Genomic DNA, 26,805 nt, shown 5'->3' with positions numbered 1-26,805 from the left:
TTTTTGATTCAATGTCCTTCCCTACTTTTTGCCGGGCACGGCTATTTAGGGAGGGTTATGGATATTTGTTATTATTTTTTGTTTTCATTCTTTTGTCTAATTTACTTTGTGTGTTTTTTCACACGTCTCCATGCTGGGTGCGGCTGCGCTGTTCGGGCTTGCCTTTGACCTCCCTCCCCAATGGGCGGCCACTCCTCTGACGCCCCCTGCCTGGCGCCGCTTGGCGCTTCCGGCCTGGCCGTTGGTGGAGCGCATATGCGCTCCGGATGTTCGCTGCCCGCACGCCCACATGGTGCTTGGTGGGCGTGCGGTGATGACGGGGTTGGGGGGTGGGCGGGCGGAGCTGCGCAGCCGCGTCCAGTATTTATGGACGCCATTATAGCGTCCATGTACATACTACCGCTGTCTGCTTTTGAAAAAGCCGCTAGCTGCGGCGAAACATGTCAGGCTTCTCCTGACAGCGCTCCTCCTTTTCCACTGCATTTGGAGACCTGTACCCACCACATTGGATGATGCATGTTTGGCAACATATGGCACTCGTGGCTCATACATTTTGGAGTCTGCAGCTGCACTGTCGTCTGGATCTTCTGATGAAAGGACTGGTAACTATGTGGCATTCATGTCCATCACACTAAGACTGTACATACACCCTGCGACTGGGGGACTGGTCGCTTTACCTGTTTTGTGAGCTTCTCCATTTGTGTGTGATCCACCCACAAACAGCTTATGCCCTGCGATTGGGGGACTTTCCATGTATGTATTGTGCATACCATCAGTTTGCTTTGGTTGCTATCAGCCTGCTTGATCATATGTTCATGGATGTTGCTATCCTTGCTGCTCTCATGCTTCAGAAGAGCCATCAGCTTGATTCATCTGCATTCACGTGCTATTTATTGCTTTTTTGCATGGCTGCTATGAACTCTATCATCTGATCACCATTATAATAACATCACCTGCTACTACATGCCATTCATTGTTTTCTGCTGGCTGCTATGAACTTCACCATATGTGTGCCACAATAATAATAGCTACTACGCTCAACAGTGATATCATCTACAATAATCATCCTTTTGGTCAGAGTACAGGACTCCTTGTTTTTGACATGTTAGGGACTGCAGCCCCTTTTGGTGTTGGAAATTTTGTGGGGAGAGTCTTTATGGGTTTTAGTAGGGGATTTTAGGGTTCCATTGTTTACTGTTTTTTGTACAATTTTTCTAATATATGGGATTGTCAGTAATAAAGCATTGTCTGTCTTTTTCATGCACCCAAGAGCCAATCCTCATTTACTTATATTTTGCTATTAGTTAATTATTAATGCCCAGATTTAAATTCCTGCAAAGTTCCAGTTTAGCATGCACTGATTCTAATTCATTTAGACTAGAAACATACTGATTTGGTGAACTAAATGTTCACCTTTGTTTGTTAGCGTGACTTCCACTTGGAATAAAGATCGACAGGTTAAGGTGATTAATGATACAATTTTAGCGAACGATTGATCTTCAGATCCGATAATTGTGATTGGAAGGAAATGATTGCTCAGGTCCATAGATGGGATTGGGAAAAAAAAAAAGGGACCAATCCAATAATTTCAAATAGCATAGATCCAAAAAAAACATATCGATCAGCAGATCAATAAAACAAATTGTGGTCGATTGGCACCATCGAATCTGATAAATCGCACTGCTGTTTTTCCACTAGCGCGATTCAATTTTCTTCAAATCGAAGGCCTGTGCGATTTTTCAAATTTCGATCACACTCGGTACCTGATAGTTCACCACGAGTGGAAACTGGAAGAAGCACGGTTGAATTTCAGCACGGTTCCTTTTCCACTGGCTGCTATGCGATTTAAAAATCGCATCGCAGCCGTTTTTCTAATCGCTAGAGCACCGCGATAACATGTAAATCCCGGTGCTCTTTTTCCACTACAGCGCTTCGATCGTGATTCATTTTTTGCCGAAACGCAATCGCCGTCCTGCACGATTCTCGTCGCAATCGCGTTACACTCCCGGCGGCGGTACAGCAGAACGCCGACAGTGGAAAAAGAAGCCTGCGTGATCGCAAGTGATTTGCGCTTGCAATCGCGCTTGCTAGTGGAAAAGGGCACTAGGAAGCGCGATCGCATGCAAATTCATGCAGGCCAGCGATTGCAATTCCAAAAAAAATCAAAGTGCACTGGTGGAAAAACAGCACTGCGATTTACATGTTAAATGGACCCACATCGATTGTTCTCTATTGCCCAGGGAAACACTACAGAACACTCTGGGAATGATAGATATGCAGTGTGTTCAATGAAACCTCCAATCATATGCAGGGCTGAGACCTCAGTGCACATAATCATGGGTCTGAAGTGAACTCTTCACTGCCTGTCACTACACGACCCCTGCTGTGTGCAGTGCCTCCCCCGGAACACACGCCTCACATAACACTCAGCAGGCAGCGGCAGTCAGGCACCTACTTTTTGTCACCGGAGCCATCTCGCTTTTTGGTTACGTAAACTCCGTTGCGGCGATCCTTTATTTCAGCACCTTTCCATAGCAAAAATGGCGGAGCCTTCAAATTTGGCGCTTTCAGCTACAAGCGATTCCAGGGCGAAAGGGGCTGCCAGCATGTCACATGATCGGCCTGAACGGGGGTGGGCCCAGGAAGCGTCACTGCAGCAGCTGCTCTCTGGTTCCTGGCTGTGCGGCTGGCCGGGCAGGAGGTGAGTGCTGCTGCTGCTGTTGTGTATTGTGTTATACTGTAGTACACTAAATCCCACTGCTGTGTGCTGTAGGCTGGTCTCTGACATCGTGCAGCATGTACGGCCGAGATGGCATAAGCAAGGCTTTTGTCTGGTCTACAGGGCTGAATATAAACCTACATGGCATCCTGTAGCCCACACTACCTTCTGCAGTCTGGAGTGTAGCCTCTGATGCTTTGAAATACAAAATGCTGCTGCATTGATTTATTCCGTTTGCTTATTCCCCCCCCCCTCTCAAAACACAACTAGGGGGGGGGGGTGTGTGTGTGTGTGTGTGTGTGTGTGTGTGTGTGTGTGTGTGTGTGTGTGTGTGTGTGTGTGTGTGTGTGTGTGTGTGTGTGTGTGTGTGTGTGTGTGTGTGTGTGTGTGTGTGTGTGTGTGTGTGTGTGTGTGTGTGTGTGTGTTTACACTGGTGTGGTGGGTCACGTGGGTGTCATGGTACTCTCTCCTACCACAGCCTGTTGCAATGGCCATTACATACAACGAGACTGGTAAAATAGGGTGCTGGAAATGTAATGTGAATTTTGGCTATAGCAGTGCTCAGAGGGTCTTTTAGGCAAAAGACTGAGCTTAAATTATGGGAAAAATGCACTGCAATTCACCCGCCACCAGAATTTCATCTCACCCCTGGGACCCTGACAGACTGGAGGGGGAATGGTAATCTATGGTGCCCGGGAGGCCGGGACCTTTGCAGGAACAGAGTGAGACATTTTTAGCTTCACCCTGCGCCCAAATTTCTGTGCATCCTGTTTACATAAATGCTACAGGCAATGGAACATGACACACTGCTTGCGTTGCGGTGAGACAGAAGAGCTCCAGGTAACGCAGAAGCTGCCGTGAGTTACTGTGCAATTTTTTTCGTGGTAATCCCAGAAGTGCACAAAGTTGCATTTTTTTTTTTCTTTTCTTGGGTTGCACAGCAGCGCAGTGCTTCTTTTGGGTGCAGTTTGATAGTTTCAGATTGCCCCACACCAAGTGTAAAAGGACTCTAATGCATACACACACCATACAGGAGTATGAAGGAAGTGAATTGTGTTTAAAAAAATACTACCACTTGAATGGCATTGGTTATCATGTATATCTTTTGTCATCAGCAGTAACTGAGTACAGCTACATACACACTTCAAGATAAAATGGTTGGAAATAACCTAAGCATGCCCGTACCGTGATCAAATACAGAAGATGTCAAGTGCTGTGGTGTGAATGATGGCAGAAGACTGGAACTGAAATTCCAAATAATTGTTTACCAATAGGCTTGTTAATCAACACTGGAGAGGGAAGTGCTGTAGACCAGGGTTTCTCAACACATGGTACCCCATGGGTACGCGAGACCACTGCAGAGGATACACACAGTGGCTTGTTACCTGAGCCAATCCATCTTCCCAAGGCTGGACAGTGGTTTTTTTTCATTTGTTCTCCATTCCCACAGCCTCAGACCTCCGATCAGTGCTGCCCGCCATCGCTTCTGTCTCCCCATTACAGAAGCAATGATCATTACACTTCAGATCAATGGAAAAGTGAAGGCACATGGTACCCACACAGAGTACTGCATATGTCGAAGTGATGTCAATAGTTACTTCCCGCATTTGAAGTACAGCTGCACGGGTACCATGTGCCTTCACTTTCCTGTTGATCTGAAGCGTAATGATCATTGCTGCTGTAACGGGGAGGCAATGGGGACGGCGGGCATTGCTGATTGGAGGTCTGAGGCTGTGATGGGAAGGCAGCGGGAACGGTGGGCACTGGACAGCGCTGATCTGAGGTCTGTAACGGGTGGGGGCGTTTATACTGCGGGGACCACATATTACCTGATGGGGCACCACTTACTACGTAAACTGGGGGGGTTTATAATGGGGGCACTACTGACCACTTAAACTAGTGGGGCTGCCTATACTGAGGACACCACTCACTGCCTAGACTGGATGGGGGGGGGGGGGGGGGGGGAGGGCTCTCACTACCTAATCTGGGGAAGGGATGCCTGTACTGGAGGCTTCACTCACTATCTAAACTGGGAGGGCTGTCTATTCTGGGGGCACCACTCACTTCCTAAACTGGGACATGAGGTGACACAGGGGAACAAGAGGAGGTCCCTCACCACCCATCACCCTGTGCGAGCCTCAGCCACCACCCTCACCTGTCTCTCCCACCCTTCACCCTCTGCCAGTCTATCCAGAACCCTCACCTGCCTCTCCCACCCTTCACCCTCTGCCAGTCTAGCCAGAACCCTCACCTGTCTCTCCCACCCTTCACCCTCTGCCAGCCACAGCAAGCACCCACCCCAGTCTCTCACCGCCCATCACCCTCTGCCAGCCTCAGCCAGCGCCCTCACCAGTTTCTCCCCACCCAGCACTCGCATCTGCCTCTCTCCAGCACCCTCAGCCAGCCGTGTGCGTGCACACACTCGCAGGGGGTACTTTGTAGATATGGAGTAGCGATAAGGGGTACTTGGTTTAAAAAAGTTGAGAAACACTGCTGTAGACTTTGCGGACATAGGGTATCATTCATAAAGCATTTCCGCATGCGGAAATGCTAAAAACAGCTGACTTTACCGACCACTCGGCAAAGTCAGCATTCATAAAGGCTCTTTCCGCATGAAAAAATGACACTACCGAGCAGAGTGATAAATCACCGCCTTGTGCGGTGATTATCGGAACAAATGTAGCAAAATGTTAATTCATAAAGAATGATCCATCATGTTGTTTGTGATCAGTCATGTTGGAGGTTCAAAATGCCTGCGTACCATGGTGGATCTTTATTGTTCCCTTACCTTGTTTGTGTGTATGATTTTCAAACGACTGGAAAAAAATTATATATGATCTATCTTATATGTCTTTTGTATTTTTTATTTTTTCTTCTACTATGCCCTTCCTCTGTGTTGACTGACTTTTTTTTTTTTTTCTTGTGGTTGCTTTTTAGTCATGAGTAAAAGGAATCAGGTGTCCTATGTGAAACCGTCCGAACCCTCTTTTCTTACAAAATTCAAGAAAGATGTTGGCTACAAAGAAGGACCGACTGTGGATACTAAGGTATCTATTTACTGCTCTGAGACTTTAAAACATGTGTTTCTTTAGCTGTTTATTGTGGGTAGTAAAATGGCTCATGTGCACATTTATAAGGAATATTCTATATCTGCCATAGTTGCTACCTACACTTTGAAATGGAATCCTCTACAGTATTTATAGTTGAAACTTCCATTAAAGGGAAGGTTCAAGCAAAAAAAAAAAAATGAGATTCACTTACCTGGTGCTTCTACCAGCCCCATGTAGCCATCCTGTGCCCTTGTAGTCACTCACTGCTGCTCCAGTCCCCCGCTGGCAGCTTTCTGACCTCGGAGGTCAGGGCCACATTGCATACATTTTCACGCATTCCAGCTAGTGCAGGAACAAAAATTTACGCGTTTCACCACTAACGCGTAAAAATGTATGTGTTAATTATCCTGCACTAGCGGGAATGTGTAAAAATGTACGCAATTTGGCCCTGACCTCCGAGGTCAGAAAGCTGCCAGCGGGGGACTGGAGCAGCAGTGAGTGACTACGAGGGCACAGGATGGCTGCATGGGGCTGGTAGAAGCCCCAGGTAAGTGAATCTCATTTTTTTTTTTTGCTTGGACCTTCCCTTTAAGCTTTATGCACACCATGTTTTGTTTTTGTATACAGTTTTGAATGCATTTACGAAGTGAAAGTATGTCCTGTGCATTTCAGTGTTAGCATTCTCAATGCATGTGATGTGAGTGACGGTATTCAAAATCTCGAGCTGGTTCACATTTGCTCTGTTCTGCTATGTTGTACTACATTGGACAAGAAATGGACAACTGCAATGGCTCTATGCTTTCCCATAGACCTGTTCTCACATGTTCATTGTGGATGTGTTTTCTGCACTAGGATGCAGTACTGTACATTGGGTGAATAGCTGCTGTTTATATGCTGAGTGGCACACCCCCTGTTCCAGGCAGTAACAGTGGAGTGCTGGAGACCCTATGCATTCCTCAGAGGTTATATGTCAACAAAATGCACGTGTGAACCGGCCCTATGTGTTACTTTTATGCACAGCACCATTTACTGTAGTGAACAGCAGGTGAAAGCAGACACATAAACTGGACACTATGCTACTGCTCATCCATTTCTGATGTGTATATACCGGCATTTTGCAGAGGTTTTCTGCTACTGCTGTTTGCAAACTAATGGCTAGTAATGGAAGGAATCCAACAGTGTTCCATAAAAAGTGAATATGGTAATGCAACATTAACTTCAGTCACTGGGAGTGTGAGCAGGGATGAGCTCCTGGGTAAAAAATGAATGTGTCCCCCTAGTTTTTACTGTACAGAACTACTGTCATAAATTTGTAGTGACCTCTGCAGTCTATGACTTGGGGTTGTGGACAGCCTCCTGAGAAGCTTGAGGCCCTGCTCAATTGGCCAGTTTACTCCTGTGAACTGTCAGTGCAGAGTAGAAGGGTAAGCAATACTCTTGTCTGTGGCTGAATTAACTCCTAAGTGTTCCCTTGGTGAAAACTTTTTCCTAAGTGTCTTATGATTACTAATATTGTGTACTTGGGCAAGTATTATTGCTGGTTATAGGTATACAGAGGTGCAAAAAAAATAAAAGTATCTAAAAAGTAAAAAAAAAAAAAAGAGGCAGTGGTGGACTTACCTCCTCCAAGCAGACGCAATATAATATTGATGTAATATCAATAAAGCAGTTTATTCATACACTCCAAAGATCATACAACGCATTTCACAGGATTGACCCGGCTTCCTCAGGCAATAAGGACGGAGCATATACAAGCAGGTTTGTAATTCAGCCAAGCGCCTATATCACTGAGTCCTATTTCTATATTTACCTTGCAGCCATTTTTCAGGATGTTTCTCCTTTCCGTTTTGCATTTGGATAGCTTTGAAATGTTCAAATCTTTTGGAAGCTATTAATGCTGTCCCTACCAGATTTTTTTCCCTCTCCCCTCCTGTCCTTAGGACCTCAATAGAGCTTTGTGGCTTTAAAGTGGACCCAAATTAAAAATACAAGATTTCAGAAATGAAATCTATTTTCTAAATTATAATAATAAATAGCAGCCTTTTTTTTTTCAGCTGCATGTTGACAAATATAAAATATTTTACATTTATTGGATGAACCCCTCCCTTCTTTTCATATTGACGGGACAGAATCCAGCAGACTGGTGGAGGAGAGAAAAAACAAAACACAGGCTGCTACTGATGTCACAGGGGAGGTGATCTCAGCTTGTGTGAGATTTCACATAGACGACGCCCCTGTGAGGGAGGGTAGCTGATGACAAACACACCCATGATCTAAAACCTACTACTAAGCTCAGAAGTAATGGCTGCCACATGTATAACCCTAGTTATGAAAAGAGAAGGGTGAAAAGCATGCACTGAAATGCTCATAGGCTTGGAGTGTTTATTTATCTTTTTATGTGTCAGAGTGGTGCAACTAAATATTTTCAATTGCAAAAATGTTTGGTTTGGGTCCGCTTTAATGTGAAAACTGGTGGTCTCGCTCTACTGATTTTTGCTGTCACTTTTGGGGAATTTTATTTCAGTTCCTGTCTGAACAGGAAGTGATAGTTTCTCCCAATGGGACACAGGTCACGAATAACAATATCAAGCAGGCCCTAAAGGCTGGTTCACGATGCACGGATCAAAAACTGCTCCAAATTAATCACAGCCACTCCAAACTTGTGTGCCGTTCGGCGGAACAGGCTAAACGGATCTGTTAGAGCAGAGCAATGTGAACGGATCCTATTGATTAACTTAGCATCCGGTCCATTTAGTTCCTCTAAACAGACCGTTTTTTTTTTAATGCCATTGTGAACCAGCTCTAACCTTTTTTTCAAACTATCCAAAACATTTTATTTCCTGGAGCCTGTAAGTACCGGTAAACAGTTCCTTATGCAAGTAGTGTTTTTACACTCCTTTAAGATTTTTCTTAGTGTGTAACAACTTTCTTTTTATGTATCCCTTTTCCCCTTAGCGTCAGGACCTTCCTGTTGTAGCAGATGACAGTGATGGGAGTGACAAGGACGATGAGCAGCCACAAGTGGTTGTGCTTAAAAAAGGTGACCTGTCAGCAGAGGAAGTCATGAAAATTAAAGAACAAATCAAAGGAAGTGAAAAGGGTTGGTATTTATTTCTGTATGCGGTTAGTTTGAAAAAGATGAATCTATGTTATAATATAATCTGGTATAACCTTTGTAATTCTTGTAAAGTAGTGCCTGTGGTGATATACTGGGGTGCTTATGATGTAAGGATAATACAGGAACAAATGTCTTCTTTTTCCTGTCTGCTGTGTACTTCAGATGTGTATGCCTGCTACAAGCAAGTCTGGCTTTGGGGGAAGCTACTAATTGTATATAGTACATTTGTGAACAGGAGAGCAGGAACGTTTAAATGGATTTGGTAATGTGTCAGTAGACCTATGCTTGCATTAAATTCCTCTGGAAGCAGGGAGCTTTGGACATTAGCATACAGTTCCTCTGGCCATCAAGGATACAGGTAATTGGGTAACGATCCCCTTTTGTCTGGCATCGTGCAAAGGTGTTGCATTGCTTTGATCTTTGTATTCATGTAAACAGCCCCCTTGTCCCACTAGACAAATCAGGACTGAGTCTGGACTGTTGAAGAAGCCTTAAAGGGACACTTAAGTCAAACAAAAAAAATGAGTTTTACTCACTTGGGGCTTCCAATAGCCCGCTGCAGCTGTCTGGTGCCCTCGCCATCTCCCTCCGATCCTCCTGGCCCTGCCGGCAGCCACTTCCTGTTTCGGTGACAGGAGCTGACAGGCTGGGGACGCGAGTGATTCTTCGAGTTCCTGGCCACAATAGTGCCATCTATGCTGCTATAGCATATATCATATGCCATATAGCAGCATAGAGGGTGCTAATGTGTCTGGGAACGCGAAGAATCACTCGCGTCCCCAGCCTGTCAGCTCCTGTCACCGAAACAGGAAGTGGCTGCCGGCAGGGCCAGGAGGATCGGAGGGAGATGGCGAGGGCACCAGACAGCTGCAGGGGGCTATTGGAAGCCCTAGGTGAGTAAAACCCATTTTTTTTGTTTGACTTAAGTGTCCCTTTAATCAAGTTTTCACCTGGAGTAGAGAAGCCTTTTGATGTCTGTTAGGATACAATCTTACCTGTTGAAATCTGCAACCTTCAAAAAGCTAAAACAGGAATTCTTTGAAGTTCGCATATCACAGGAAGGCTGGCAAGCGTTCTGTGATGTCACCATCTAGGAGATTGCAGTAGTTCCTGGGGGCTGGACATTAAATGCCCCACGGGACACTTTGGACTATTTAAGTTGGTCCAGGACAGTCACAGGGATCTTCTCCTGGAGGTAGCGCATAGCTAGGGATGATCTCGACTCCTGGTCGAAAAACGTCGTTCTCCCGTCAAACAACGTTCTAACCTACGCTGGTAACGTTCTTTTTTTTCCCTCGTTTATTTTACGCAACTGTCCTTGTGTGTAACTTTTGGTTTTTAACTCTAATGTTTATTTTATCTTATGTATATATTATTTTCTGCATTGTTCTACTTTTTTCCTGGAATATTAAATTGTTATTTAATAAGCTTGACTTCTGCTGTACTAAACTAACACTCATAGCCTAGAAGAGACTGAAGTGCAACTGTGTATAAGTCCATGCCTAATTGTATATTGAGCAACCCTACCGTATAAGATTGTGATTGCATTGTGTGTGGGGCATTTGTCATACGTTGGCCTAAAGCGCGCAGCTGACCCAGTGCGAGTAGCTTGACAGCAGAGTGGCTAACAGTATCGTTCGGAACGACTGTTAGTGGTTTTGCTTCACTACAGTGTAAGATTGCAATTGTGCGTGGCGTTCCCGTATTCGGCCTAAGTGCAAAGCTGACCCGAATACGAAAACGTGGATTGCATGAGCACTCGACCGCAGAGTGGACGTTTCTAGCAACAGCTAGTGGTGGCAGTAAGGAGTGTTTGAGGGGTCCCAGCCTTGTCTGTAGCTTGAATAAGGCTGTTCCCCGCTTGATCTGGTCAGACCCGCAGTCGGGAACCGTATACGCAGGCGTGCCGCGGGCCGGTTGCTGACATAATTGGCTGGCAGTGGTGGGAACGTTTAGTACATTAGTACGCAGTTTAGCTCTCTATTCTGTGTACTAAAGGCTGGAAGCTGTTAGAAGCGACTAGCCTACAGAAGTCTTCTCCGTGCAGAATCTATATATTCCCCCCCCCCCCAAAGATACACACTTGGTATTTTGCTTCCCCTCCCCCTTTTTTCTTTTTCTTTTTTCAACACGATGGCTCAGAAAGCATCCAGCTATGCAAGGCAAAGCAAAGAGATACTACTCAACCTGTGTGGGCACAAAGGCATCGAGACGGCGAGCGGCCAGACTAAGGAGCAGTTAGTTCATGCCCTCGAGGAGTATGATGTGGCAGAGCAAGCCCGTGCTACAACACCAGCGGATGCAGCTCACGACTTGCCAGAGGAGGAATCGCTCACGCCGCAGAATGCGAGTGGAGACGATGTCCTGGACGACCCACCAAACAGGGAGATGCCATCTCTGGAAGCTGATCTACAGCTACTGAACTCGGCTGATCCTGAACTGCGCCTAAAGCTGATCCTACTGCACCGACAGGCAGAGAAGGAACAAGCGGAATGGCGACACCAGGTCGAGAGGGAAAGACACCAGGCCGAGAGGGAACAAGTTGCATAGCGACACCAGCTGGAGCTGGCTAAACTTCAGCAGCAGAACCGGTCTGCTGGACCCGCAGAACACGAAGGTGAGCGAGTCCACAGAATCCCCCTGGATAAGTTCCCTGCTATGGACAAGGACTCTGACATAGACACTTTCCTACAGGGATTTGAAAGGACTTGACGGCAGTATGGGGTGCCCCGTGAGCAGTGGGCAAGATACCTCACACCAGGGCTGAGAGGCAAGGCCCTGGAGGCGTTTGTGAGTCTCCCCCAGGAGGAAGAAACAGCCTTTGAGGCAATTAAGAAAGCCATCATTGCGCGATACCACCTCACGCCAGAGGTGTATCGCAAACGTTTCAGGACAGTGCAGCGAGGTCCTAATGACAGTTACCTGGATCATGCGTGCAACCTGCGCACTGCCTTCCAGCAGTGGGTAAAAGGACTGGCGGTTGAAACCTTTGATGCCCTGCAGGAACTGATAATAAAAGAAAAGTTCCTCCACACTTGTCCTGTTGAGGTCCGGCAGTTTGTACGGGACCGAGAGCCGAAGAACGTGGATGAGGCCGCGAAAGTCGCTGATTCCTACACGTCCAATCGTGCATTGGATTTTCGGAGGACTACGGCGCCCAGCTGGAAGGGAGAAAAGACCGCGAGACCTTCTCTGAGCACCCAGCAAAGCCAAGCACCGCAGCCTCCTGGAGGTAGAACAGCCACAGTTGACACTCGGAAATGTTTTGCCTGTAACAAACCGGGTCACATCAGTGCTACGTGCCCAGAAAAGAAGGAAGCCCCAAACTCTGGCGGGGCCCAAAATGCGTTGTGTGCCACCAGGAATACAGGTAGCTATGCAGAGAATCTGCATCCTGTCACGGTTGGGGATACAGTTGCCACCGGTCTGAGAGACACTGGAGCAGAGGTGACTCTAGTGCACCCCCCAACTTGTGAACCCCGAGGAGTACATTCCTGGCAAGACTATGGCTGTCAAAGGAGTTGGGGGTGTCACCCCCGCCTTACCCACCGCCTTGGTCCACCTGGATTGTGGGGCCGGCAGTGGAATAAAAGAAGTGGGGGTAACGGATGCCATCCCAACGAACGTTTTGTTGGGTACTGACCTGGGACGGTTAGTGGCCCGGTATGAGCCTACTCCAAACCCTGTGGAGCCTGCATCTCCAGCAGAAGTTCAGGACTCTTGCAAGGTACTGTTTGATAATGCTGTGCAAGTGGGGAGTGCTGGTGAGGCCCCAGGGGCTACGGACTGTGTACTAGGAGCCAGCCCTAGTGAGTCTCCAGTGCCCAGGCCTGGGGGGGGGGGGGGGGACACACGTTTTTACCATGAATGCAGATAATGTTGATGTAATATGTGATGTGTTGCATAATGACATGTGTACAGTGAATGCTCCATTAGCTGCATTGGTGACCCGCAGTGCTCACCGGGCTGCAGCAGACGAATTGTCCACTGAAGGGGCTGATGCCACTGGGTCGGGCTCTTCCACTTCAGAGCCTGGCTCTGAGGACCCAGAGGCCTCTCAGTTTGCCACCTCCCTGGTGCCTGTGGCCGACAGCGATGAGTTCTCCGAGTCTGTACGACTTGATAGCAGCCTGGAAGAGCTCAGGGGTCTGGCGGACAGGGCACCGGTTGAGGGCGACAGAGTGAGGATGTACTGGCAGCAAGGCAGACTGTACAGAGAGGTTATTCCCTCTGAGCCGTCTGAAGTGGAGGAGGCAGACCGTCAGTTGATCCCCACAGGTACAGGGAGCAGCTATTAAGAATAGCACATGAGGTGCCCCTGGCTGGTCACTTGGGGATCTGCAAGACCAAATCTGGTCTTGCCCACAATTTTTATTGGCCCCACATGGGGACAGATATTGCCGATTTTTGCCGGTCTTGTGTCGCAGGTCGGCAAAGCAGGTGAAACAGACAAAGCCCCACTGAGGCCCTTACCCATAATAGAGGAGCCCTTCCAAAGGGTTGCTGTTGACATAATTGGGCCTCTAGCAATACCCAGCAGCACAGGGAAACGTTTTATTTTTACGGTGGTATATTATGCCACTCGCTACCCTGAAGCTGTAGCCTTGAGCTCCATTCGGGCAGACAAGGTTGCGGACGCATTAGTGCGCATTTTCTCACGGGTTGGTTTTCCCAGCGAAATGCTCACCGATCACGGCCCGTAATTCATGTCGCGCCTAATGGAATGCCTCTGTAAGCAAATGCAGGTAGAACACATCATGGCCAGCCCTTACCACCCCCAGACAAATGGGTTATGTGAGCTGTTCAATGGTACTCTGAAACAGATGCTAAGGGTGTTTGTTGAATCGCAAGGGAGAGACTGGGAGGGATACCTGCCCCACTTACTGTTTGCTTATCGTGAGGTGCCCCAGGCATCCACCGGGTTCTCGCCCTTTGAGCTCTTATATGGGAGGAGGGTACGTGGACCCCTCGATCTCATTCGAGAGGTCTGGTAGGGGCAGGATATGGGTCCCGGGGTCTCCATAGTGGAATACGTCCTAAAGTTCCGGGAAAAGATGGACACCCTGGTGGGGTTGCTGCGAGAGAATCTTACTCAAGCCCAGGCCACCCAGAAGCAGTGGTATGACCACGGGGCTAGGGAGAGCGTTTATGAGGTAGGTCGCAAGGGGGGGTGGAAGGGGGGAGTCCTAAACCCAATGCGATAGAATAAGCTGCAGGCCGCTTGGGATGGCCCCTATACCATACATAGGAAGATTAGTGATGTGACCTAGGTGGTCGCGCTGGATGACCGAGGTAACTAGCTGAAAACGTACCATGTCAATATGTTAAAGGAACATCATGATAGAACCGCTTGCACTCTCCCTGTCTGCAGTTTACTACCGGACTGTGAAACAGAGGCCCTGGTTTGATACCCAGGAAACCGACTCTGTTACCGAGGTGCAGATCAACCCGGAGTTGACAGCAGTGCAGCAGGCTGGGCGATCTGATGTGCTGACCCTTTACCGTGGTACCTTTTACAGCCCGCCCTGGTCTGACCAGCCTGGCTGTACACCATGTTGACACCGGAAATAACAAGCCGGTTAGACAGTAAGCATATAGAGTCTCCCCTGAGGTTCAGGCCCACATCAGCAAGGAGATTGAGGAAATGCTGTCACTAGGGGTGATCCAACGGTCGCACAGCGCATTGGCATCACCTGTAGTGCTAGTACTCAAATGGGACCAGACCACTCGGTTCTGTGTAGATTATCGAAAACTAAATTTGATAACTTCATCAGATGCTTACCCAATGCCGAGGGTCAACTAATTGTTAGATAAGCTAGCTGGTGCGCAATATCTAACAATCGTGGATTTGAGTCGGGGATACTGGCAGGTCCCTCTAACAGCTGAGGCACGGGAGAGGTCTGCCTTTATCACCCCCTCAGGTCTGTTTGAGTTTAATGTGATGCCTTTTGGAATGAAAAACACCCCAGCCACCTTCCAAAGGGTTGTAAATGGTCTCCTGGAAGGTTTGGAACACTGCGCTGTCGCCTACCTAGATGACATCGCCGTGTTTAGCGCCAACTGGAAAGACCACTTAGCGTAGCTCTCACAGGTTCTGGGACGCATCACTGCAGCAGGACTAACAGTCAAGCCTAGCAAGTGTCAGATAGGTATGAAACGGGTACAGTACCTGGGACATGTGGTGGGGGGGGGGGAGAGAGCTTCGTCCAGATACTGGGAAGGTAGATGCCCTTGTGTCCTGGCCCACCCCCCAAATGAAGAAACAGATTCAGTCCTTCTTAGGAACTGCTGGGTACTATAGAAAGTTTGTCCCCAACTACAGTGCCCTTGCCAAGCCATTGACAGATCTCACCAAAAAGAAGCTGCCAAAGCAGATTCTCTGGACGCCAGAATGTGAACAGTCATTCGCAGCTCTGAAGAGGGCCCTAGCCAGCCCTCCCGTGTTGCAAGCGCCAGACTACAGCCGACGGTTTGTAGTCCAGACGGACGCCTCAGCCTTTGGCCTAGGTGCTGTGTTAAGCCAGGTAAACCAAACTGCTAATGTGTCAATAGACCTATGTTTGCATTAAATTCCTCTGGAAGCAGGGAGCTTGGACATTGGCATACAGTTCCTCTGGCCATCAAGGATACAGGTAATTGGGTAACGATCCCCTGTTGTCTGGCATCGTGCAAAGGTGTTGCATTGCTTTGATCTTTGTATTCATGTAAACAGCCCCCTTTGTCCCACTAGACAAATCAGGACTGAGGCCTAGTGCACACCGGAGCGTTTCCGCTGCTGTTTGCGATCTGCTTGCGGGTGCGGATCCGCTAGGGTAATGTATTTCAATGGGCTGGTGCACACCAGAGCGGGAGGCGTTTTGCAGAAACGCATACTCCCGGGCTGCTGCAGATTTTGGATTGCGGATGCGTTTCTGCCTCAATGTTAAGTATAGGAAAACCGCAAACCGCTCTGAAAAACGGCACTTCAGACCGGTTTGCCAGGCGTTTTTTCTTACAGTAGCTGTTCAGTAACAGCTTTACTGTAACAATACATGAAATCTACTATACCAAAACCGCTACACAAAACCGCAAAACGCTAGCTGAAACGCTGCAGAAAAATAAGAAAAAGCGTTTCAAAATCTGCTAGCATTTTGCGGATCTGCTAGCGGTTTTTGGTGTGCACTAGGCCTGAGTCTGAACTGTTGAGGAAGCCTTAATCAAGTTTTCACCTGGAGTAGAGAAGCCTTTTGAAGTCTGTTAGGATACAATCTTACCTGTTGAAATCTGCAACCTTCAAAAAGCTAAAACAGGAACCCTTTGAAGTTCGCATATCACAGGAAGGCTGACAAGCGTTCTGTGATGTCACCATCTAGGAGATTGCATTAGTTCCTGGGGGCTGGACATTAAATGCCCCACGGGACACTTCGGACTATTTAAGTTGGTCCAGGACAGTCACAGGGATCTTCTCCTGGAGGTAGCGCATAGCTAGGGATGATCTCAACTCCTGGTCGAAAAACGTCATTCTCCAGTCAAACAACGCTCTAACCTACGCTGGTAACGGTCTTTTTTTCCCCCCGTTTATTTTACGCAACTGTCCTTGTGTGTAACTTTGGTTTTTAACTCTGTAATGTTTATTTTGTCTTTTGTATATATTATTTTCTGCATTGTTCCACTTTTTTCCTGGAATATTAAATTGTTATTTAATAAGCTTGACTTCTGCTGTACTAAACTAACACTCATAGCCTAGAAGAGACTGAAGTGCAACTGTGTATAAGTCCATGCCTAATTGTATGTTGAGCAACCTTACCATATAAGATTGTGATTGCATTGTGTGTGGGGCGTTTGTCATACGTCGGCCTAAAGCGTGCAGCTGACCCAACGTACGAAACCGCCAGTGCGAGTAGCTTGACAGCAGAGTGGCTAATAGTATCGTTCGGAACGACTGTTAGTGGTTTTGCTTCACTACAGTGTAAGATTGCAATTGTGTGTGTGTGTGCATGCGTGGTGTTCCCGTATTCGGCCTAAGCGCAAAGCTGACCCGAATACGAAAACGTGGATTGCATGAGCACTCGACCGCAGAGTGGACGTTTCTAGCAACAGCTAGTGGTGGCAGTAAGGAGCGTTTGAGGGGTCCCAGCCTTGTCTGTAGCTTAAATAAGGCTGTTCCCCGCTTGATCTGGTCAAACCTGCAGTCGGGAACCGTATACACAGGCGGGCCGGTTCCTGACAGTGCCTACACTTAAAGGACTCCTAAGGTGAAAAGAAAAGGCAATCTTTACTCGCCTAGGACTTCTTCCTGCCCCTAGATGTCTGAGTCCCTCGCTGCAGCTCCAGTGCTCCCCACTGTCCCGCAGGCTGCCCATTAAGCTCGCCAACCCTTAAAGGACTTACGAGGCGAATTGCTTAAAAAAAGTTATGTACCTCATTGCTAAAGCAGACCTCAGGGCAGACGAACAGCACCTTCCTTTTCACGATCAGGTGCTTTATCAGGCTAATCCAGGTTACATTGCAGCTCCCGACCCTCCACAGGGTCGCCCTAGCAGAATCGCCGCTTTAAAAATCCAACTCCTGCGCAGCTCGCATAGCCGTGGCCGCGCAGGATTACAGCCCCGCTCGTGTCCGCCCTCACTCCGTGCGCTCTACTATACGTCATGTGGGCGGCTCCACATGACCACCCACATGACGAACTACACTGCCAGCCAGCCGCGCCCCCTCAGCAGAGAATACAAGCGCTGAACGAGTGAGTACCTGCTCGTTCAGAGCTTGTATTCTCTGCTGAGGGGGCGCGGCTGGCTGGCAGTGTAGTTCGTCATGTGGGTGGTCATGTGGAGCCGCCCACATGACGTATAGTAGAGCGCACGGAGTGAGGGCGGACACGAGCGGGGCTGTAATCCTGCGCGGCCACGGCTATGCGAGCTGCGCAGGAGTTGGATTTTTAAAGCGGCGATTCTGCTAGGGCGACCCTGTGGAGGGTCGGGAGCTGCCATGTAACCTGGATTAGCCTGATAAAGCACCTGATCGTGAAAAGGAAGGTGCTGTTCGTCTGCCCTGAGGTCTGCTTTAGCAATGAGGTACATAACTTTTTTTAAGCATTTCGCCTCGTAAGTCCTTTAAGCTCTTCTGCGCATGTGCAAGCGCACCCACATCATCGGGCGCATACTGTGTTTATGCAGTTAATCTGCGCAGTACAGCGTGATGATGTGGGTGTGCGGCTGCTCACCCATGCGCAGAAACGGCAATGGGTCGGCAAACTTAACAGGCGGCCTGCAGGGAGCAATGGCAAGGAACTCGGAAGATATCTAGGGGCTGGAAGAGGCCCCAGGTTAGTAAAGATTTACATTGTTATAGTGAATCAACCCCCAAGTGTCCTTACTGACTCTTTTATGAGAACCATGGATAATTACCCTCCTGTTAATTATTGATCCTGAATATTGTGATCAAATTATTGTATCTGAGGAAAATATACCATTAATGGGCACCTTTTTAAAGTTTGTAGTTCAGGCACAATTTTTGAATTATATTTGAAATGCAATTAAAATCATTGTGCAATTAGATTGATAAAATACAAAAAAGTCAAAACTGATGACTGACTGGGTTTGCCCTTGCTTTCTGTTCTTGCACATTGCTCTCCTCTCCTCTGGGCATATAGTCAGCTCACCTGCCCCTAGTAGTGAAACAGTTGAAGTGACAGTGAGGGCCCGTTTCCACTACAGTGAATCTGAATGCGTATTCTGCATGCAGATTCGCTTAACCCATTACAATGAATGGGACTGTTTCCACTTGTGCAGGATTCTGTGCGGTTTGTTGTGCAGAAAAAATCTGCACGGCAGAACCATCAGAATTCGCACGCCACACACCCACACGCGATTCGTCGTAATGTAAATAGGAAAACCGCAAGCGTTTTAGTCTTGCAGTTTTCCCGGCGTTTCGCTTAAAAACCTATGTCAATGCTTGCCGGAATTGACATGGTTAAAATCGCATTGTGAAAACCGCAAGCGATTCCGCATAGAAAAGGCAACGCAACCGCATGCGGATTCGTTGCCACGATTTTCCCGTCAAAATCGCACCGCACAAGGGGAAACATACCCTGAAGCGGGAAAAAAAATAGTATGATGAATTGTATGTGTAGTACGGATAATGAATAGAACATTATTTGCAGTTTACAAATTACACTGTATTTTAACCTTCCTGGCGGCTATGCCGCGCAGGAGGATTTCTCAGGCCCTGGTGGGGTAATTCACCCCATTTAAAGTGCTGTACGCGCAGCTCGTACAGCTTGATCACCACGCTATGCGGCGGAAGAGGGCCCCCGCCAGAGTCCTGCGCTGCCCGGACCAATGACTTCCGGGCTGGATCGGAGGCGTCTGACGTCAGGACGTCGGCTGACGTCCATGACGTCATTCCGATCCAAACGGGAACGCGTTATATACGCTTTCCCCTGTTTGCTATTGATGCCGGTGACGATCGCACTAGAGGGACACATGCGCCCTCTAGTCTTTCATGTAGCTACCACTCTGGTAGCTTTACATGACACAAAAAAAAATAATTTCTGCCTATTTGGCAGAATTAATTAACTGCCAGGAGGGTTAAATGATGAAACAGAGCAGTACTAATGACCCTTTGAACTTCCTGGCAGCAAAACCTTAAACAAACCGTGAGAGACAAGTTGAGATAAGTGCTTCAGAAAACAGCACTCGCTGACCCATGTTGGGTCAGAGAGCTCAGAGAAGCTCTTTTGCATAGATAACACGTGAGGTTTAACTCTTCCTGTACTGGAAACAATACCAGACTGGTATCTGTGCTGCTAATGTTCTATTTCTTAGCTGTACTACACATACCGTCTTTCCCCTAAAGTAAGGCCTCCCTTATATTTCAAGCATGCTTGAAATATAAGGCCTACCCCGAAAATAAGGCCTAGCTTGGGGCGGGGCGCTGTGTGTATGGGGAGGTGCGTGGTCTCTTACCGCACCTCCCTTGTGGCTGCGTCCCCCTCCGTTCCTGGTAATTGCTCCGGTGGCGGCGGCATTGTAATTCATCTGTGAGGGCGCCCTGTGACCCTCACGCAGTACGCTAGGCCGGCTCTGCGCTGGCGCTCTCTTCCTGTCATCATGTGCGCCCGGCAGATGTGTCCCAGGCGCACATCAATGTGCGCCTGGGACGCATCTGCCGGGCGCACATGATGATAGGAAGAGAGTGCCAGCGCAGAACCGGCCTAGCGTACTGCGTGAGGGTCACAGGGCGCCCTCACAGATGAATTACAATGCCGCCGCCACCGGAGCAATTACCAGGAACGGAGGGGGACGCAGCCACAAGGGAGGTGCGGTAAGAGACCACGCACCTGCCCATGCACACAGTGTCTAGCCCCTCCCACCCCCGAAAATAAGCCCTAGCACACACTTCCTCCCCAAAAAGAATATAAGACAGTGTCTTATATTCGGGGAAAGACGGTACAAATCATTATATCATAAGTTTTCCACTTTAGATGTCATGCGAAGGTGGGACCACCTGCTATCTCTTCTGCCACCATGCTCCTTTAGTGACTGACAGCCAGTGTATACATTGCTAATCGCTAGAGAATTGTGACTCCTTCTCCCACCTAAAATTCAAAGGAAGGGGCTGCACTCGGAACAATAAATGCACAGTTACAGAAATTGTCTATCGCATACTTTTTTTTTTTTTTTTATCTGACCATTACAGTCCTTCCACCTACACATTCAGGCTGAATTCCCACTTGAGTCCTACTGCAATGGCCAGTGGGAGCAGACAGTGTAGTGTCCAACCAGTGCTCCATTTGTGGTCCAGTTGGAGTCTGGGGCAGATGCGTTTCCACCATAGGATATATGGGAAACGTATCCACTTTCTGGGAAAAATCAGACCACTCAAGCTAGAATGTGACACTCACTGCCTAATCTGCTAACACCTTTGTCTACTCCCCCCCCACTGTCTCAACCCCACTACCCTCTAGAGTATACTGTAAGCTCGCAAGGCTAGGCATCAAATGAACCTCTATCCGACTGGTTGTCCTGATAGAACAGTATGTTGAACTGCTCATGCATCTATGCTCCCCATTGTATGTTTTGCGCAATGTACAACGCTATGGAATATGTTGGGGCTTTATACATAAAAATAATAAAGATTGTAGCAAAGACGAGGGATCTGTTGCAGACTCACAAATGTGAACAGATCCGATTTATAAAATAGGAACCGTGAACTATCAGTTTTTCATTGCAGATAATTTTCATTGCTGTAGTGGGAACCAAGCCTAACCACAGTACTGCTAGAGGTTGGCGTTTGCCTTGGAGGGAGAGAGCAGAGATTACCGCTGTGAACACAGCAGTCCCATCTACCACTAAGGCCTCGTTCACATCATTTAGCGCAGATGGCTGTGCGATTGGAACGCAACGCGTCCGATCGCACGCCATCTGCGCTCCTATGCGCTGCGCTGCAGATCCCATTCATTACAATGAATGGGATCTGCGCTGCGATTCCCAAAAATGCGTGCAGCACGCGATAGCGCAATCGCGCTGCCACGCAGCGCATATGATGGGAACGGTAGAAGGGCTGTCTATGCCCTTCTACCGTTCTTGCGTGTCGCACACTATACGCGCTGCCAAAATGCGGACGGCAGCGCGTATAGTCTGAACGAGGCCTAACTCTTTTATCCTGAAATTTACATTCTTGTATTGCAAAAACTGAAAGTCAGTTATAAAAAAAAAAGTGCATGGATTGGGGTTTTAACTCTGCTTTAATACCAGATACTTTATTAACTTTTTTTTATTCTTTTGTAGATGAAGATCCAGCTTCTGCTGATGGAAAAATCCTGTTCAGGAAGCCTGCTAAACGCACTACTGATAATAATACATTTTCAAGTATAAGTTCAGCTTCCAGCAAGAAAAAGAAGGCAGAAGAAAGCACGGACTCCGGTCCTAGCAGCAAGTCCAGCCAGAAACCACTACGGAATAGCAGCTTACTGTCATTTGATGAAGAAGATGATTAGGCTATCAGCGTCTAAGGGCCGGTTCACGCTGCACAGATCAAAAACTAATCCGTTTAAAACCTGGGAAACCGATGAGTTTTTATTGGGCATCAGTTTTTGATCTGTAACCCTCAGTTCCATTAGCGTGCAGTGAATGCGACGCATCCAATGATCCGGAAAAAATTGCTCTCTCCTCAAACTTGCGGCCTATTAAGCAGAACAGGCCAGCCGGATCCATTCCAACAGCAATATGCGAACGGATTCTATTGATTAACATATAACCATTAACCGTTGAGATGTGGTCCGCTAAACGGACCATTTATATGGCCAGTGTTAACCAGCTGTAAGGGGTTTTAAGTTAATAAGGACAGGAACCCACTTGGAATTGCAAGTGCTAGTGATTTTAGAAGCGATTTCTGTGCTCCCATAGCTTAAATTACAGTGCAAACACTCTAGCGGGTTCACCACCAGTCATTCATTGGAAAGCATTTTTTTAAATCGACGGCCCTAATTCTTATATACACTTGGAACCTGTTAAAGGACAACTGAAGTGAGAAGAATATGGAGTCTGCCATATTTATTTCCTATTAACAATTTAGCAGCCAATGGTTTTTAATGGCTTGCAGGTTCTCCAGGCAAATTTATTTAAGCACATTTTTTTTTTATTTCTTATAAGTTACATTTCCTTGCTACTTCTTAGTACTGCTGCAATTTGTATTTATGCACACGTCACTAGGGGCAGTGTGAGACAATAACAGGGGACTTCTGCTTTCAGTTTCTATATCTTCTCCTAGCAGAGAGACATCAAAGCATTTGAAGAATTTACAGCACAACTAGTTCTGCTTGCTGAGGTCAAAAGCATTGCCCGTTATCAAACAAGATAATTGAGTTAAAAAAGCGATGGGCAGTCTACGCCCATGGGCTGGCAGGCAGCCATATTCTTCTACTCCCTCCTTGCTGAGTCGCAAGTGGATGGAACCAAGGGTTAACACTCGCCTACTCGCCGATTCCCGCATCTGGTTTCCATGACTACAGGGCATCACGTGAGACGCTGGTCAGGACATGACAGCATATTATGCTGTGCGTCCTGACTGCATGTCATGTGATGTGTGTCACATGATGCTCTGTGGCCATGGAGACCTTACATATGGAGCGCTGGGTAGGTAAATGTTTACCCTTGGTTTTCTTCCACTTGCGACTGCAGGGAGAGAAGGAATTTTAGGAGTGCTGTCCGCAGCTGGGCCATGCAACATTTGGCCAACCCTGTGTTAAACAATACCAGTTGCCTGGCAGCCCTTCTGATCTGTTTGGCTGCCATAGTGTCTGAATAAGGCTGTGTTCTCACTTGTGCAAGACCACAGCCGGCCAGCGGGAGCCAGTGGTCTGCTGTTTCCAGCTATAGCCTGGGGCAGATATTACCCCCATAGGCTATATGGAGGAATGCATCCGCCTGCACGATATTATCTCTGACCGCACAGAAGTGCGGTCTGCTGATTGCAACGGGTCACGCGGAGCCGTTGCAGCATGACAGGTGTGAACGGCTCCTATTTACAAAATGGGAGCTGATTACTGCCTGTTTAGTGATGAGCAGGGAACAGGGTCCAACACCAGAAGCAAACATGCAGCTTATGTGTCAGAAACAGCTGATTTGCATATGCTTGTTCAGGGTCTATGGCTAAGGCTGCATTTCCACTTGTGCGGTGGGAATCGTCGCGGGAAAATTTGCATGCGGATGCGAATTTCGCATGCGAGTCTAATCAAATTATCATGCGAATTCGCATGGGTGCCGATGTATGTGAATTTAACCATGGCAGTGCTGGTGTGATTTTCCATTGTTTCTATGCAAATTCGCATGAAAATTTGCATACCCAAACCGCATGCGAATTTCCTATTGAATACATTGTATGCGATTCGCATAGCGGTATGCGAATTCTGATGGCTCTGCCATGCGAATTTTTTCTGCACAGAAAAACAAAGGAATCCTGACAAGTGGAAACAGTCCCATTCACTTGTATTGCTATGCGAATTGGTATGCGAAAAACGTATGCGAATTCGCGATAGTGGAAATGGGCCCTCAAAGTATTTGAGGCAAAGGATCAGCAGGATACCCAGGCAACTGGTATTGCTGAAAGTGAGATAAAACTGACATAACATTCAATAAACATGTCTTCCTACTTTTTTATTACCCGTACAGTTACCATATTTGCTTTTGTGCATAAGTAATACTGTGTTTACAAATTACAAGTTCCCAAAGTACAGTTTATCTGTTCTGAAAGCTGCCACTTTTTTTCCTTGCATAGATGCTCTATTTCTATATTTAAAATCTATTTAGTGATCCCTTCTCAACTCTCTACTCCTAAAGCAGAGAGAGCTCATTTTCAGCACTGCCAGGAATGTAGCAGGCATTGGAATGTAAACAAAATACAATATTACCTCTTCGGATGAGGCTCGTAGCTGCTCACTGAAGCAAGGAGACTTCCACTGAAGAATAAAGTGCTGTGTTTCAACTGTTTGAATGCTTATCTGCTACCATTTTTTTGTCATAGTATATTTTATGCTGTAAATAATTTTTAAGAGCAAAAAAGAAATGCTGAGTTTCGTACCACTTTAAAAAGAAATAAATATGGCAGCCTCCATATCCCTCTCGCTTCGGTTGTCCTTTACGTGTGTATTGCATTGTTTCTATTATAACTGATAGTTGTTTTTTTTTTTTATAGTTGTCTGGATGTTACTTGTGTGTAAATGTACATTTTTGATACAGAATAAAAAAAGTAAATGTAATGTCGCTTTTATTTGCTTAGTGTAATTCTACTTTTTGTTGAGAAAAAAGACAAAACATTCTGGGTATACCATCTGTGTACAATGCAGCAACATTAGTCCATCGCTCTGTACTTTATTTGGAGCTTTTGTGAGTTTCTAAAGGGAAAGTTCTTGGCTATAATGTTATGACCAATTCTAGGTTGGTAAAAAGAGAAAAAATGACATCTTCTGCATCTCTGCATTAAAACTAACAACAGAGCAATTCGTGCTTGCAAATACCGCAGTCTGGTTAAAAAAAATCTTTAAAGAGGAGCTGTTAGGTATAGGGTCTCAGAGAAAATAAACACATATATCAGTAGCTAAAGATTGGCTGTACTTACATTACATATGCATTTCACTGTCCACGTTTGGATTTCACAGAATTTTTATATAGTATATGCAGAGAATGATGCTCCTGACAGCTCATGGCAGGCTCCATGTTTGTGAAGCCAAATGTGTCCTCATGTCCTGCCTGCTTCCCTATTCACAGAGGAGCTCATACAGAATAACACAGTGTGCAGTGAATATTAATGAGCCATGTGGCTAGGAACAATAGCGGACTCCTGCAGAGTACTCTTCCCGGAGATTTATCTGTGCTGTGGCTGGACTGAGTTAGAAGCTGCTGAAACTTGATCCCGTCTTCTCCTTAGCAGCCGAGGGGAGGGCCCCAGAATGCTTTGCAGTATGGAATGCGGCTTGCGTCCTCCTTAGGAGCTTAGCTGTGCTGATAAGCACACATTAAATGTAAGAGAGATTTTTATCTTTAGTAATGTCTTTTTGGCTTCTGTCTAAACTGTTTAACACAGGAGAATAGAGGTTTAAATTAGCTTCTGCAGCCTGACAGTTACTCTTTAAAGGGACTCTGAGCTCAACTTTAAAAATGAAAATAGTACTCACCCGGGGCTTTCTCCAACCCAGTGCTGGTCGGAGGGTCCCACGATGGCGTCCTGGCTCCTCTCCTAGTCCCCGCTCCGGAATGGCTGCCCGGCGACACTCGGTAGAGTGTCGGGCTCCTTCTTCCGCGTATGACGCGGCTGATGTCACCACGCCGGCCGCCTCGCGTCATCACGGCGGCCGGCGTGAAAGTACGGCACATGTGTGCTTTAGTCTGAGCAGCCATTCCGGAGCGGGGACTAGGAGATGAGCCAGGACGCCGTCGTGGGACCTCCCGACCAGCACTGGGCTGGAGAAAGCCCCGGGTGAGTACTATTTTAAGTTGGGCTCAGTGTCCCTTTAAAGCATACAGCTGGTGTGAAAGTAAACCCCACACAATCAGCACATGCAGCAGACGTTATAACAGAGAATAGGGGGAAAAAAATGTCTAAACTCTCCACTTGTGCCATAAAAACCAGTTTTGTTTTTTTTTTTCCATACACTTGCTTGCAATGTGTATTTCCGCCACAGAAAGAGAGGACTAGAGAGCCTCACTTATGATTTGAATTGATGCCAAGAATTACTTGAAGGCTCATTACCGCAGATACTATAAATACAAAGCCTGTTTTTAGTGATGCAATCATCCGCTCGCACCACATCAAAACGCTGGTTGCTGGTGTGAAACCAGCATTAGTGCAACCAACACTATATAAAAAAAGAGGTAACGTCTCATGTACTGTACCTATATCGTTAAGTGGTTATTGTTATGGTAGGTTAAAAATGACTTTAACGACCGGCTAATGCTGATCGGCGGCAGCTCCTGGGGGCGGGGATTGCGGGCAATCGCGCAATCCTCTGCATTTCGCTTCGCCTACCTGTGACGTCAACCCGCCGGCCAATTAGCAGCGCCGGCGGGTTGTTAACCCCCGATCTGCAGCATAGTAAGCATATAATACGCTTTGTAATGTATACAAAGCGTATTATACAGGCTGCCTTCTGCCCTGGTGGTCCCAGTGATCGAGGGGCCACCAGGGCAGGAGGCAGCCCCCCTGTGTACTGTATACATCTAACCTCCCCTATAATCACCCACTGATCACCTGTCAGTCACCACCTGTCACTGCTACCCATTAGATCAGACCCTAATCTGCTCCTTGCAGGCACCCAATTACCCGCCCACACCCTCAGATCGCCCTCAGACCCCCCCCTGATCACCTTGCCAGTGCATTGCTTGCATCTATTCTCCCCTCTAATCACACCCTGATCACCTATCAATCACCCCGTCACCACCTGT

General features: G+C 47.3%; 2 protein-coding genes across 2 annotated transcripts in view; one reads left to right on the top strand and one right to left on the bottom strand.

Moving 5' to 3' along the window:
- Positions 1 to 2,708, bottom strand: part of KIF15 (kinesin family member 15) — a 118,167-nt gene extending 115,459 nt beyond the window's left edge. The window contains exon 1 of the mRNA XM_068236320.1: positions 2,456 to 2,708. Within this exon, the coding sequence (XP_068092421.1) occupies positions 2,456 to 2,474 (19 nt within the window). The 5' untranslated portion in view covers positions 2,475 to 2,708. The remainder of the gene's footprint in view (positions 1 to 2,455) is intronic.
- KIAA1143 (KIAA1143 ortholog) lies at positions 2,618 to 24,623 on the top strand. The gene is made up of 4 exons (XM_068236321.1): positions 2,618 to 2,701; positions 5,657 to 5,766; positions 8,725 to 8,869; positions 21,655 to 24,623. The coding sequence occupies exons 2-4, from the start codon at positions 5,659 to 5,661 to the stop codon at positions 21,861 to 21,863; spliced, it is 462 nt and encodes a 153-aa protein (XP_068092422.1). The 5' UTR covers positions 2,618 to 2,701; positions 5,657 to 5,658; the 3' UTR covers positions 21,864 to 24,623.
- The last annotated feature ends 2,182 nt before the right edge of the window (positions 24,624 to 26,805 follow it).

The sequence above is a fragment of the Hyperolius riggenbachi genome, chromosome 5, assembly GCF_040937935.1.
Source record: "Hyperolius riggenbachi isolate aHypRig1 chromosome 5, aHypRig1.pri, whole genome shotgun sequence".
Taxonomy (NCBI): Eukaryota; Metazoa; Chordata; class Amphibia; order Anura; family Hyperoliidae; genus Hyperolius; species Hyperolius riggenbachi.
The sequence above is the reverse complement of the archived record's forward strand: the minus strand, read 5'-3'. Positions and strand labels throughout refer to the sequence as shown.